The sequence below is a fragment of the Cariama cristata genome, unplaced genomic scaffold (assembly GCF_000690535.1).
Source record: "Cariama cristata isolate BGI_N322 unplaced genomic scaffold, ASM69053v1 scaffold1468, whole genome shotgun sequence".
NCBI classification, from domain to species: domain Eukaryota; kingdom Metazoa; phylum Chordata; class Aves; order Cariamiformes; family Cariamidae; genus Cariama; species Cariama cristata.
In genome coordinates, this window is record NW_009629247.1 from 13,315 (window position 1) to 24,764 (window position 11,450).

Here is an 11,450-nt window from a genome sequence, read left to right on the forward strand (position 1 = left end):
CACTGTATGTCTAAAGCTGTGACACTTCAAAAGGACATTCCATGAAGGAATGTAATCTCACTGATATGGTCTCAACATGAGACCATCTTGTTCACCTACCTCACCAAGTCCATGAAGGCATCTGTGGTCTGCACCTGCTCAATTCTGCCTTCTCGGTGAAGCTTGTCCTTAGATCCTTTTCCTGGGTGGATGATGATCACCATGAGGATGCCAATGAAGACTGCTATGATTGTGGTCACCATGTAGTAGACGACAGCCCGCATCCCCATCTTCCCTGAGGCTCTGCCATCTACCGAGGCCATTCCTGGGGAGTCACACAGAGAGGCAAGGTGAGAAGGTCTATTGTCTTAGAGGGAAGGGGGAAGCCCGAGGAAGATTCAAAGTGTGCAGGGCACATGCGTGAGATGGATAAGGAGCTGGGGTCTCTAGGAAGCACAGCGTACAAGGGGCAAACTTGAGAGCTCCAGGGTGATGTCAACATGGGAGAATGTGGATTGTGGTTACGAAGAAGCATAGCATTGGTAGGTCTTAGGCTGCATTTGGGAATATAGCAATTTCTTCCTAAAGCTCTCAGAAGGGAAATAATCCCCTCCCAGTACATTGGGCCTTTAAGTCCCTAATGGTGGGATGTTTCAGCAGGTGGAATGCCTTGCAATTTGTTGCACTGTCTGAAAGGTTCGCTGGCTAGCATGTCTTTTATGAGAACCTGGATGAAACAAGCTCTCCAGCTGGTGATCAACAAATTAACCTTCCCTAGGCTGGAGGAAAACTGAAGCTGACTTGGGCAACAAACTTGCTGATGTTTTATGTTACATAGGATAAAATACTTGTTAGTGCTCAAGTGTTGGGCATTGGAAACACAACACTGTGTCATCCCCAGTCTTCTGTGAAAGCACAGGGCCTTCTGCTTCTCTTCCCCACTACTGAGCCAGCAGGGGTTTGAGTGTGAATCATGTTCACTACAGCTGAAGGTTCAGGCTTGTCACTACTAGCCAAGCCAATCCAAGCACCTCCAGCTGGGGCACAAAGGGGTACTCCAACAACAGCTAGCATCCATCTGATTATTGTCTTGACTGAAGGCAGTAGAAAGCACTTCTCACCTGTAATCAAGCTAGAGACAATGAGAGGAAGAACCAACATCTGGAGCATACGCATCAGCAGCTCGCCGGGGAAGGAGAAGTACTTGATCTGGCGATAGGTCAGCTGGTAGGGCCGGAGGGAAAACGCCAGGATGATCCCTGTGGATCAGCAAGCGGTGAGAATGGAAATGGGACAGTGTGCTCCATTGGTCTCTCCTTCAGTCCTACAGCGTGGCTTTTCTCTTTCTCACCTCCTTTGAGCTCTGCCTCTCCCCAAAGGAGCAAATGCTTTTCCTTTTTCTAAAAGGCTATGATCCAGTTTTTACTATATGCTCTCTCTCTCCCCCTGACATATTTGTATGCACAGGAGCCTCATGCTAAACCATCGATCTCCTTGTTGCTCTGTCTGCTGCTCCTCTTGGGTCTGTTCCTAAGAAGCTCATAAACAGAAAAATGCTGTGACCAGAGATATGATCTCCCAGCCTAACCTAAGTGTGACTACACAGCTCAGAGGCTTTGTCCACCCATCTCTTAAAGCTGAGTTCAGCCAGTGAGTTAGACATATAGCGTGGATCAAAAGCTAGGGACAATCCACTATCTGCTGGGCCGATTTAGTTTGCATTGTACCACAGCCCTTTGCATCACTTCCCCCTTCTGGTCCTGTCAGGCTGAAGCTGCGGGATGAATCTGAAGAGCTCCTGTGCCTGTAGCTGCACTCACAAGAAGTCTCTGAACAAACCTGGATGATTTTTTATGAGGATTGGTAGAGCTGGATCATCAAACCCTTTCTGTTGTAGACTGTTCCTAAGCTGCAGCCAGAAAGGGTCAATAAGAACTTCCTCACACACCCCCTCTGCAAGGTCTGTTCTTGCACAGAAAGGTACTCCGGATGTGCACAGCACTTTGAGCTGGCGGCTCATCAGCTTCACCTCCCCAGCCAAATCATTAAGCTAAAATAAAATCTTTGTAGAATAAACAAACTTTTCTGCACATTTATAAATGGTGCTCTGTGTTGCCACCGGCTCCATACCTAATAACACTGCAGCAATGGTGAGGAGGACGAAGGCATTTCTCCTGAAGAAGCTTTTAGCACTGTCGGCAGTGATGCTGTGCATCCGCTTCTTGGCCCGCGCTGCCCGCTTCTGCACTGCCTGCTGGAAGCGCTGCACCCGGCTCTCGGCATTGAGCCGCTTGGCTGCGTCCTCATTGAGGAACAGGCTGTTGACGTGACTCTGCTCGCTCATGGTCAGCACAGCTGCTCAGTCCCCAAGGCACGGCTCTGCCTATGCTGGGCAGGGAGAAGCACAGGTGGGAAAGCATAAGCTGCAGCACCCAACACCTTGCCCTCATTTTAAATTCATTTCCCTAGGTCTTTGAGCAGGTTTATTTAGAGTTGATTAATGAGCTCCTCTGCAAGGGGCAGACGCTCAGGCAAGGCATCTAAAGGGCTGCCAGGGTCTTGTCATGACTGCTCTAGTGTGTCTGGAGAAGCTCTGGCCTCTGTGGCATCCAGCCTGCACTGAGGAGCCATTTGCGGTGGCCTAGGCAGCCAGAAAGGGCTCCACAGCCACTCAGGCTTGTTCTTAGGAGTTTTATCGGTTTGGACAGGAATGAATTTTTGTCACCTTGCAATAAAACCAGTTCCTGTACACAAACTGCTCCAAACAAGACCAAGCAGCAAACAACATTTTTGACATACTTCCTAGATGGACAGGCCCCTACCAAAACAGCTTTTCCCATGACAGTGAGCGGCACTGGCTGTTTCTGCAGAAAGAAACATAATCCCTTTGCCTTCTGTGGACCCTGAGGATAATGCTTTACTGACTTTCCTTTGAAGCACAACAGGACTTTCAAGTAGTATCTCTTGTCATACTCCACTGATGGGGTTAACCTGCTGTTCTGTCTTCAAAAATACTAAGATTGAGATCAAACCTACTCCAAAGAGGTTCTGCTCCATTACCTACTGGCTGCAAGGCCTGGAGCAGTCTACTGTTCTTTAACTGTTCATTTTTTTACTATTATTCCCATATCCCTCAGAATAAAAGAACAAGAGGACTACACAGGCATACCAGTCCACTCTGGAGTGCTAGAAGGCACCAGCAATCCAACAGTTCTTATCATTAGGAGGATTATTGCCTGACTATGCAGGTACCATTTTCCTACTTCACTGTGCCTTGACAGATACAAGGTCTGAAAATGATTCTTGTTCCCAGGAGTTTCAAAGATAATACAAGGCTAGATGAAATCAAAGAAGAACAAAGTCACCTTAGCACATCAGCAGGTGCTGAAAGACCTTTCTTTGGTGTTGCAATTCAAATAAGAGCTACTCCATTTGCAATCCTAAATTTAAGTCAAAGAAATAATCACAACTAGGATTACATTCTCTATAAAATACACATCAAGTGTCTTCCATTTGGACCCAGATAAATGCCTATCACAAATTCAAGACATCACCTTAAAGAGGAATTGGTTCATGGTACCCCATTGCCAGGTCATTTCCAACAGACAGATGGAGGAAAACCTCCATTCTGATGGATTTGTTTGCACAGATGCTAATGCATTCATGAGGTTCAGAGCAGTGGAGAGACACCTGAGGTGGCCCAGCCAAGTCACTCTAAGCCTTCCCAGAGCTCAGCTGTGTGAAGGTCACTGGCAAAGATTCTGGGCTTTTGCTGCAGGAACCTTGAAGTGCTGCTGTGGTCACTGAAGCTTTTGGATTAGTAAACAGCATTCTGTGGATTTTGGTCCACTGATTCCAGCTTCATCACACATTCCCTTTCTTATTACACCACCCTGCTTTTATCTGTTGATAGAGCCAATATACACCAGACTGGGTGAAAACTTTGCCTGTCTTCCTCCTTTTCACTGCCAGTCCTCCTACTTTTCACAGCTATGAATGAGAGAAAGAAACTGCAAAGCACATATTCCTTCAGTTCACTAAGTCTGTGCCTCCTGAACTCCACAGTAGGTTAAGAAACTATGGATTAAATCCCCTGTGCCCCAGAATAGACTTGTATTACTTATTCGGTAGCCTCCCAGATATAGGGTTGGACAAACAAAATTATTAGCTGTCAGGCTCCGATAAGCCAGGACTTTCACACATCTTGTATTCTCCCGTCTTGCCAGTTACTGGCATCGCTGGCCCTACAAGGAAAAGGACACCTCTCAGATCTCACCCTTTGCTATCACAGACTCACTGAATCCCTTTTGTGATCCATCTTATCTTCTTCTGTCTGCAGTATTTCCATCAGTCTGTCCCAGAGCTTACTGCCCTTATGGGGAGAAAAGTAATTGTCTGCACTGACAGTGGCTCGAGGGATAGAATAGAATAGACTCTTTCAGTTGGAAGGGACCTACAATGATCATCTAGTCCAACTTCCTGACCAATTCAGGGCTAAGTTAAAGCATGTTAGTAAGGGCATTGTCCAAATGCCTCTCAAACACTGACAGGCACGGGGACATCAACCACCTCTCGAGGGAGCCTGTTTCAGTGTTTGAACACCCTGTTGGTAAAGAAATGCTTCCTAATGTCAAGCCTGAACCTCCTCTGGCACAGCTTTGAACCATTCCCATGCATCCTGTTCCTGGATCCCACGGAGAGGAGAGCAGCGCCTCCCTCTCCACATCCCCTCCTCAGGAAGCTGTAGAGGAGAGCAATGAGGTTGCCCCTCAGCCTCCTTCTCTCTAGACTACAGAAGCCCAGGTCCTTAGCTGCTCCTCATAGGACATTCCTTCCAACCCCTTCACCAGCTTTGTTGACCTCCTCTGGACACATTCAAGGACCTTCACATCCTTCTTAAATTGTGGGGCCCAGTGCTGCACACAGTACTCCAGGTAAGGCCGCACCAACGCTAAACACAGCAGGACAATCCCCTCTTTTGACCAGCTGATCATGCTGTGTTTGATGCACCCCAGGATGGGGTTTGCCCTCTTGGCTACCAGGGTTCACTGCTGGCTCCTGTTGAGCCTGCTGGCAAACAGGACCTGTTGAGCCTGCTGCCAACCAGCACCCCCAGGTCTCTTCCTGCAGGGCTGCTCTCCAGCCACTTCTTTCCCAATTTATACTTGTGCCCAGCATTACTCCATCCTAGGTGCAGAATCTGACATTTGTTCTTGTTCAATTTCATGCTGTTGATGACTGCCCAGTGCTCCAATCTATCTAGATCCCTCTGCAAGGCCTCTTGTCCCTCAAAGAGTGTCAACAGCACCTCCCAGTTTGGTATCATCAGCAAACTTGCTAATGGTGCATTCAGATGGTTGATAAATATATTGAACAGGACTGGCCCTAGGATTGAGCCCTGAGGAACACTGCTGGTGACTGGTCGCCAGCCAGATGTAGCCTCATTCACTACAACCCTTTGAGCTCTGCCCTTCACCCAGTTCTTCACCCAGCGCACCATGAACCTGCTCATCTCGCAGTTGGACAAGAGGTCCAGAAGGATGCTGTGAGGGACAGTATCAAAAGCCTTACTAAAATCCAGAAAAACTACATCCTTCCCTTCATCCACAAGGAGAGTGACCTTATCATAGAAGGATGTCAAATTAGTTAAACAGGACTTTCCCTTTGTGAACCCATGTTGACTGTGCCTGATGATGGCATTATTCTTTACATCTCTTTCAACAGTACTTAGTATAATCTTCTCTGTAATTTTTCCAGGAACTGAGGTTAGACTCACAGGTCTGTAGTTCCCGGGGTCTTCCCTCGTGCCCTTTTTGTAGATTGGAATAACATTGGCTAGCTTCCAGTCAGCAGGGATGCGGTACAACTTCCTACAGCAGAATGGATTACCACCCAAGGCAATCACTTCTAAAAACAGAACCACCGAAGAAAGTTTCAAACCCCAAAGACTCTTTCTTACTCCCAAACCACTCACTCTTCATCAAACAACCCAGCACACCTTGGTAAGGTGAAGTGCTACCTTGCTTTGACATGCAAAGCTCCCATCTTTTTAGTGAAGTGAAAACAGTCACACTGACAGCTCTGAAACCACCCATCATGGGCTTGCTACACACAAACCAGCCTTCCCGTTCACTGTGGTGACATGAGGAGACCTGCGCTCAACCAGGAGTATGGAAATGCAGACTCACCTCTCCTCCAAACCTTGCCTTTCTTAGAGTTGGACAATACCACAGCAACAGCACGAATTCCTGTACAGAGAAGGTGGGAGCAGAACCCACGCATATAAAGGTACTCACCTGCTCTTTTCTCCAGATGTCTCCCCATCCACATGCACTGGAAAATATTTTTGTGCAAACAAATAGCTATTTTGATACGGGAAAGTTCAGGATTAGTCATGAGATTCCATGTTCCACCATATGCTCAGCAGCCTTTTCAGAGCAAAACTTACTGCACAGAAGGAACTGACCAGCAGAACTTGCTTCTGTGATGTCCCCACCCTCTTGCTGACTTGCTCCCTTTCTCCATCTGCATATTTTGCAGTACAGCGGCCCCCTCCACAGCACATTCCCTCTGCATTGCTGGCCTGAAATTGTGTAAATATGCTCTATTGCATCAGGTGTAAGTTCTCAGACTGCTGCAGTAAGTCATCAAAATACTTTTGCAGATTAACGGTCTGTCAATGGCTTGGATTTTCCTTCCTGTGAGGAAGAAGGTGGCTTTGCTCTCTTGGTGAAGGTTCTCCTATTCATGGCTGCTTCTCCAGGCTCCACTCCGCCAGAAACACTGACATATTTGAGAGAGCATTTTTGGAGGTAACTTTAAGGCTAGACCAGGAAGCACAGGATATTTTGTAAGAAAGTTCAGTGTTGCAAAACTAATGCCTAGTTGCTGGCAATGAGGTTTCACATAAACAGTGGAATTTTGGCTATTTTAGGGACATCAGTCAGAAGATGGTGAAAGTAAAAAATGAGGAAGGAAGACTTTAGCACTCTGTTTTTTTATCTTGCTCTTTGCAGACTTTTGTGTGGTTATCTTCTCATCTACAAAGGGAGAAGATTTCCAACATGGGGGGAGGAGGGCAATAGTTCTTAAGGACCTATAAAGAGCTAGAAAACAGGAAATCTCAGAATCAACTGAGATGCATCTGTTCCAACTTGTACTGTACGTTGAAGAACACCCCTCCTCTTTATGCCTTGTCTCTGCTAAAGCAGCCAACATCAGAAAAGCTGAAACCATCCAGTGTGCAGCACCTTCCCATAAGCATGTTTTAAAGACAGAAGGTAATACAATTCTGGCTGAAGGGAAAAAAAAACCGCACACTCACCAGGAGGCAGTTTCGCTGGAGGGCTAAGTGTGGTAGCATCTTTGGCCAGCATACGTTTGGCCGCCATGTGCACCCTTGTCCTTAAATGCCACTTTATCATAAAAAGGACATAAGCAATGTCAGGACATCATTCTCCTTTCATTTTTGCAAAGGGTATCCTAGCTCTTCTCAGATCTGTGACAAGGGGATGCAAATATACCCACATGTTACAACCTACTGAGTGGGGGTGTTTGTGAGTTTTTCTAACATTTGCACAATGGGGAATGCTAGGCACAAACCCGAGTCTGCACATCCACTGTGGTGGTAAGGACAGTGATGAAACAGCCCCGGCAGATGGGCTGAGCTCTCTGCTCTGCACCCGTTGCTCCACTGCAGCCTGGTGGCATGTGGGGAGAGTCTCATCCCCTGAAGCACTGGGAACCAAGCAGCTCCAAACTTAGAAACTGAGAGTAAAATATTGCACACAGCAGAGAAACTTCTTGAAATATTATCTTGAATGTATGCTTTGACTACAGACCCTGTAAAGGCACACACCTCCCTACATCCTTACCCATGCCCCTTTCCCAGAGAAAAGGCCAGTTTGTTAAAACAGAGAGCTAGGGAGAGCAGTAGAATTAAAAGGCAATCTTTAAATGCATCTAATTAATTGAAGAAAAAACCACATCAGTAATGATATAACCTCAGTGTCAGATCAACCAGATTTTTAAAAAAACTTTTGGCGAATATCCTGTATGAAGGTTTTTAAAGCAATGGATATATCATGGGATGAAAGGGAAGATGCCCTTATGATCACTTGTGGTGACAGACAAAACCAAAACGGGTAGAATTTCGTGGCTATTTTTGTCAATAGAGAGCTTTCAGTTGTGAGGTCCAATAAGAAACTGCGCAGAGTGCTGAGCTATTCATCTGCTCAGAAGCGACCTGGAAGATGAACTGCTCTGTGAATAAATGAAAAGCAGTAAACACAGGAAGAATAACTCTAAATTGTACAATCTGGTGACTCAAAAAGATACTGGAAATACCACATGAAAACATGGGCTGGCAGAAAAACAGTGCTAGGAATTATTATGGAAGAAATTAGGGGACAGAAAAGAAAATGGTCTTATGATGACCATACTTGTATGACTATATGATGGGGCATACTCATCTCTGAGAGGATGAGTGGCATCCCCAGGCCTGCCCTGCTTGACTTGCTCCGGCACCATGTGGCTACGTCCTGCTGGCCATCTGCTTGTGCTCGGCTCTTGGTCCCTGGGAGCTACGACCCCACGCTGCTCCCTGACCAGGCTTTCTGGGAGGCCAGATACTTGGAGTTGGCCCTTCCGAGTGTAGGGTTGACATTTCAGATTTTGTGTTGTGATAAAGTGAAAGTACTCAGGCATGAATTACGCTTGTGGGGAATAATACAGTTCTCATGTTGCAACATTAAATGCTCAAAACTCTTTTTTTTTTTAGCACTCAGGAATCCACATGCACATCTTAAATATTGCTGTGTCACAACAACAGAAAAAAATGAAATTGTTGGGGCAAATTTTAAGTTGTTTGCTGAAGGAATTTTGCATTTAACTCAGATTCTAAGAAAGCAGCTGTGAAAGCCTTCAATTTCTTCTTACTTTGTTTTTTGTGCAGGCTGAGCCTCAGAAAAAAAACAGCCAGTGTTTGACTTTTATAAAGCTGCTATCACTGAAATGTTCCTGCCTTCAGTTATTCAAACAACAGCATCAAGAAGCAGGCTGTAAGTATTTCTTAAGTTTTTTCTTCACATGGCTAAATATTTTGCACTTCTGTATTGAGGCAGTTTGCACCCGTGGGAGCCCACAAGCAAGTTCCTCCTGAACGGTGCAGGTGTCAGACTGTCAGCAGGGGTTACGGGGAGTCTTCCTGCAGGAATTCATGGGCCATGGATCTGGTGTGTGCACTGGGTAGGCACGTAGACTGTCTGTCTCCCTGTTTGATGGTGTCAGGGACAGCCCTGCAGAGCCCTACGGGAATGGTGTCTGAACCTGGGGAGTGTTTGGTGCAGTGTGGTGCCCAATGCTATATGTCTGTAGGGCTGTGCCTGGGGGGCAGGATTTTCGGGGCGGAGCTGGAGGACATGTTTGCAGGGCTGGCGAAGATGTATAAGAGAGGGTCCAGTTCCATGTGGAAAACAGCTCCCGAGAGGTCAGGGCAGTGGTGCTGGCCAGAGAAGGTCAGTTCTGTGTAGCAGCAATGCATTGAGTTTCTGCCAGGGAGAACAGACAGAGTTTGTGCTGCCCACAGAGAACCCATTTCACTGTTAGGTTTGTAACCAGCGGGGGAAACTCACTGTCCAAACAGAGCTTTGCATGCCTTAGCACTCTTTCACAACAGCAGCAGAAACTACATTTAAGCCCATGGGAAATAAATCTACTGTATGCCTGCGCATGGCTCTGCCCTCACTCCAGTCACATGCAACAGCCTCTGGGGTCATGGGGCTGCGAGCTTTCTGAGCATGAGGGGAAACTGCAGAAGATTTGGGTCTGGTTTTGTCCAGACAACGGTCAGGGTTAGGCTATGCTAGGTGAAGACAAAATGCATTTGACTACTTTACATGATCCAGATGAAGCTAAATGCTTGCAAACCACTAACAATAGTGCAGCTTTTTCTTAGGGCCTCCATCCAGTACGTCACCCCTGGGACCCCAGAGTTCCCTGGAGGTCCCAGGTGGGACCAGCACCAGGGTCCAGAAACTGCTGTGTTTGTGCCAGCAGGCCAAGGGAGGTGATCCTTCACCTCTGCTCAGTGCTGGTGAGGCCACACCTGGAGTGCTGTGTCCAGTTCTGAGCTCCTCAGTACAAGACAGACATGGAGACACTGGAGAGGGTCCAATGAAGATAATGAAGGGATGGGAGTGTCTCTCATCAGGAAAGGCTGAGAGAGCTAGGACTGTTCAGCCTAGAGGAGAAAAGGCTTGGGGAGATCTTATCGATGTATACCTGAAGGGAGGGTGTAAAGAAGACAGTGCCAGACCTTTCTCAGTGTTTCCCAGTGGCTGGATGAGAGGTGGTGAACACAAACTGAAGTACCATGAAATTCTTCTTAAGCATAAGGAAAGTCTTTTTAACTGTAATGCAGACTGAACACTGACACAGGTTGCCCGGGGATGTTGTGGGGTCTCCATCCTTGGAGATACTCAAAAGCTGACTGGACACGGTCCTGAGCAACCAGCTGTGGTTGACTCTGGTTTGAGCAGGCGGGGTTGGACTAGATGACCTCCAGAGGTCCCTGCCAACCTCAGCCATGCTATGATCCCTCCATCTTCTGCTGATGTACTGTGAGACAAGGCTTTACAGGACTTTTCAGACAGCGCTGACACATCCCATCCCTAGCAGTGTCCTGGAGCTGATTTACACATATAATTAGTACAGGGCCACGGTCTGGTTCCCCACTCTTCTCTCACCCTCTAACTCCTGCACAGCACTCTTGCACCACACTGAAAGATAAACAAGAAAATGCTACTTCTTGGAAACGGCCAAGTACTGTTTGTGGCTATTGGATAGATCATGAGTATCTTGGGGTGTCTCGGCAGAGAGGGAGCTATCAGTCAAGTGGATCTGCTCTGAGATACTTTTCTGGGACAAGGAAGGTCCTGGTCACTGGCAGGATATGGCATTCAGGGCACTCTTGCCATGGTGTGGGGGGTTGGAGAAAGTAAACGAAAAGTTCGAGTGAAGACTTTATCTGCCTTCTTACCCTGCACTTTGTTCTCTCATGAGGCAGAGCATCAGCAGTCAGCCCATGCCCTGCTCCCTCTGCCTACGTACAGCGCACTGGCATGGCTTTCTGATGGTTAACGTGTCCAAGAGATGTCAGCCGATTACCGCATAACCAACCCCAAGGAAGGCAAAAAACTATGTGGCCAACACAGCAGAGGAGAGCTGCAGTCTCCAGAGGGTTTGGGCTCTCGGCTGGGACAAACCCAGTTGTCACTACTCAGAACAAATGGATGGGAGACAATGAGTGAAATGCTGCTGCTTTACATCGTTGTCCAACTATTGCTAATGTCTGCGTAGAAGAACACACAAGGGGTTAATCCAATTAGTCAGTTTTACTCCTGGGACTGACAGGAGTCAGCCGAATTAGAAATGCCCACCGCAAAGTCTCTCCCAGGTTTACCAGCCTCCAA

At 47.2% G+C, this 11,450-nt stretch overlaps 1 protein-coding gene across 1 annotated transcript in view; it reads right to left on the reverse strand.

Annotated features, from left to right (window-relative positions):
* Positions 1 to 11,450, reverse strand: part of LOC104165441 (excitatory amino acid transporter 4-like) — a 21,081-nt gene that overhangs the window by 7,766 nt on the left and 1,865 nt on the right. Inside the window, exons 2-4 of the mRNA XM_009705080.1 lie at positions 2,110 to 2,362; positions 1,101 to 1,238; positions 100 to 304 (exon numbers count right to left, since the gene is read on the reverse strand). Of these exons, the coding sequence (XP_009703382.1) occupies positions 100 to 304; positions 1,101 to 1,238; positions 2,110 to 2,323 (557 nt within the window). The 5' untranslated portion in view covers positions 2,324 to 2,362. The remainder of the gene's footprint in view (positions 1 to 99; positions 305 to 1,100; positions 1,239 to 2,109; positions 2,363 to 11,450) is intronic.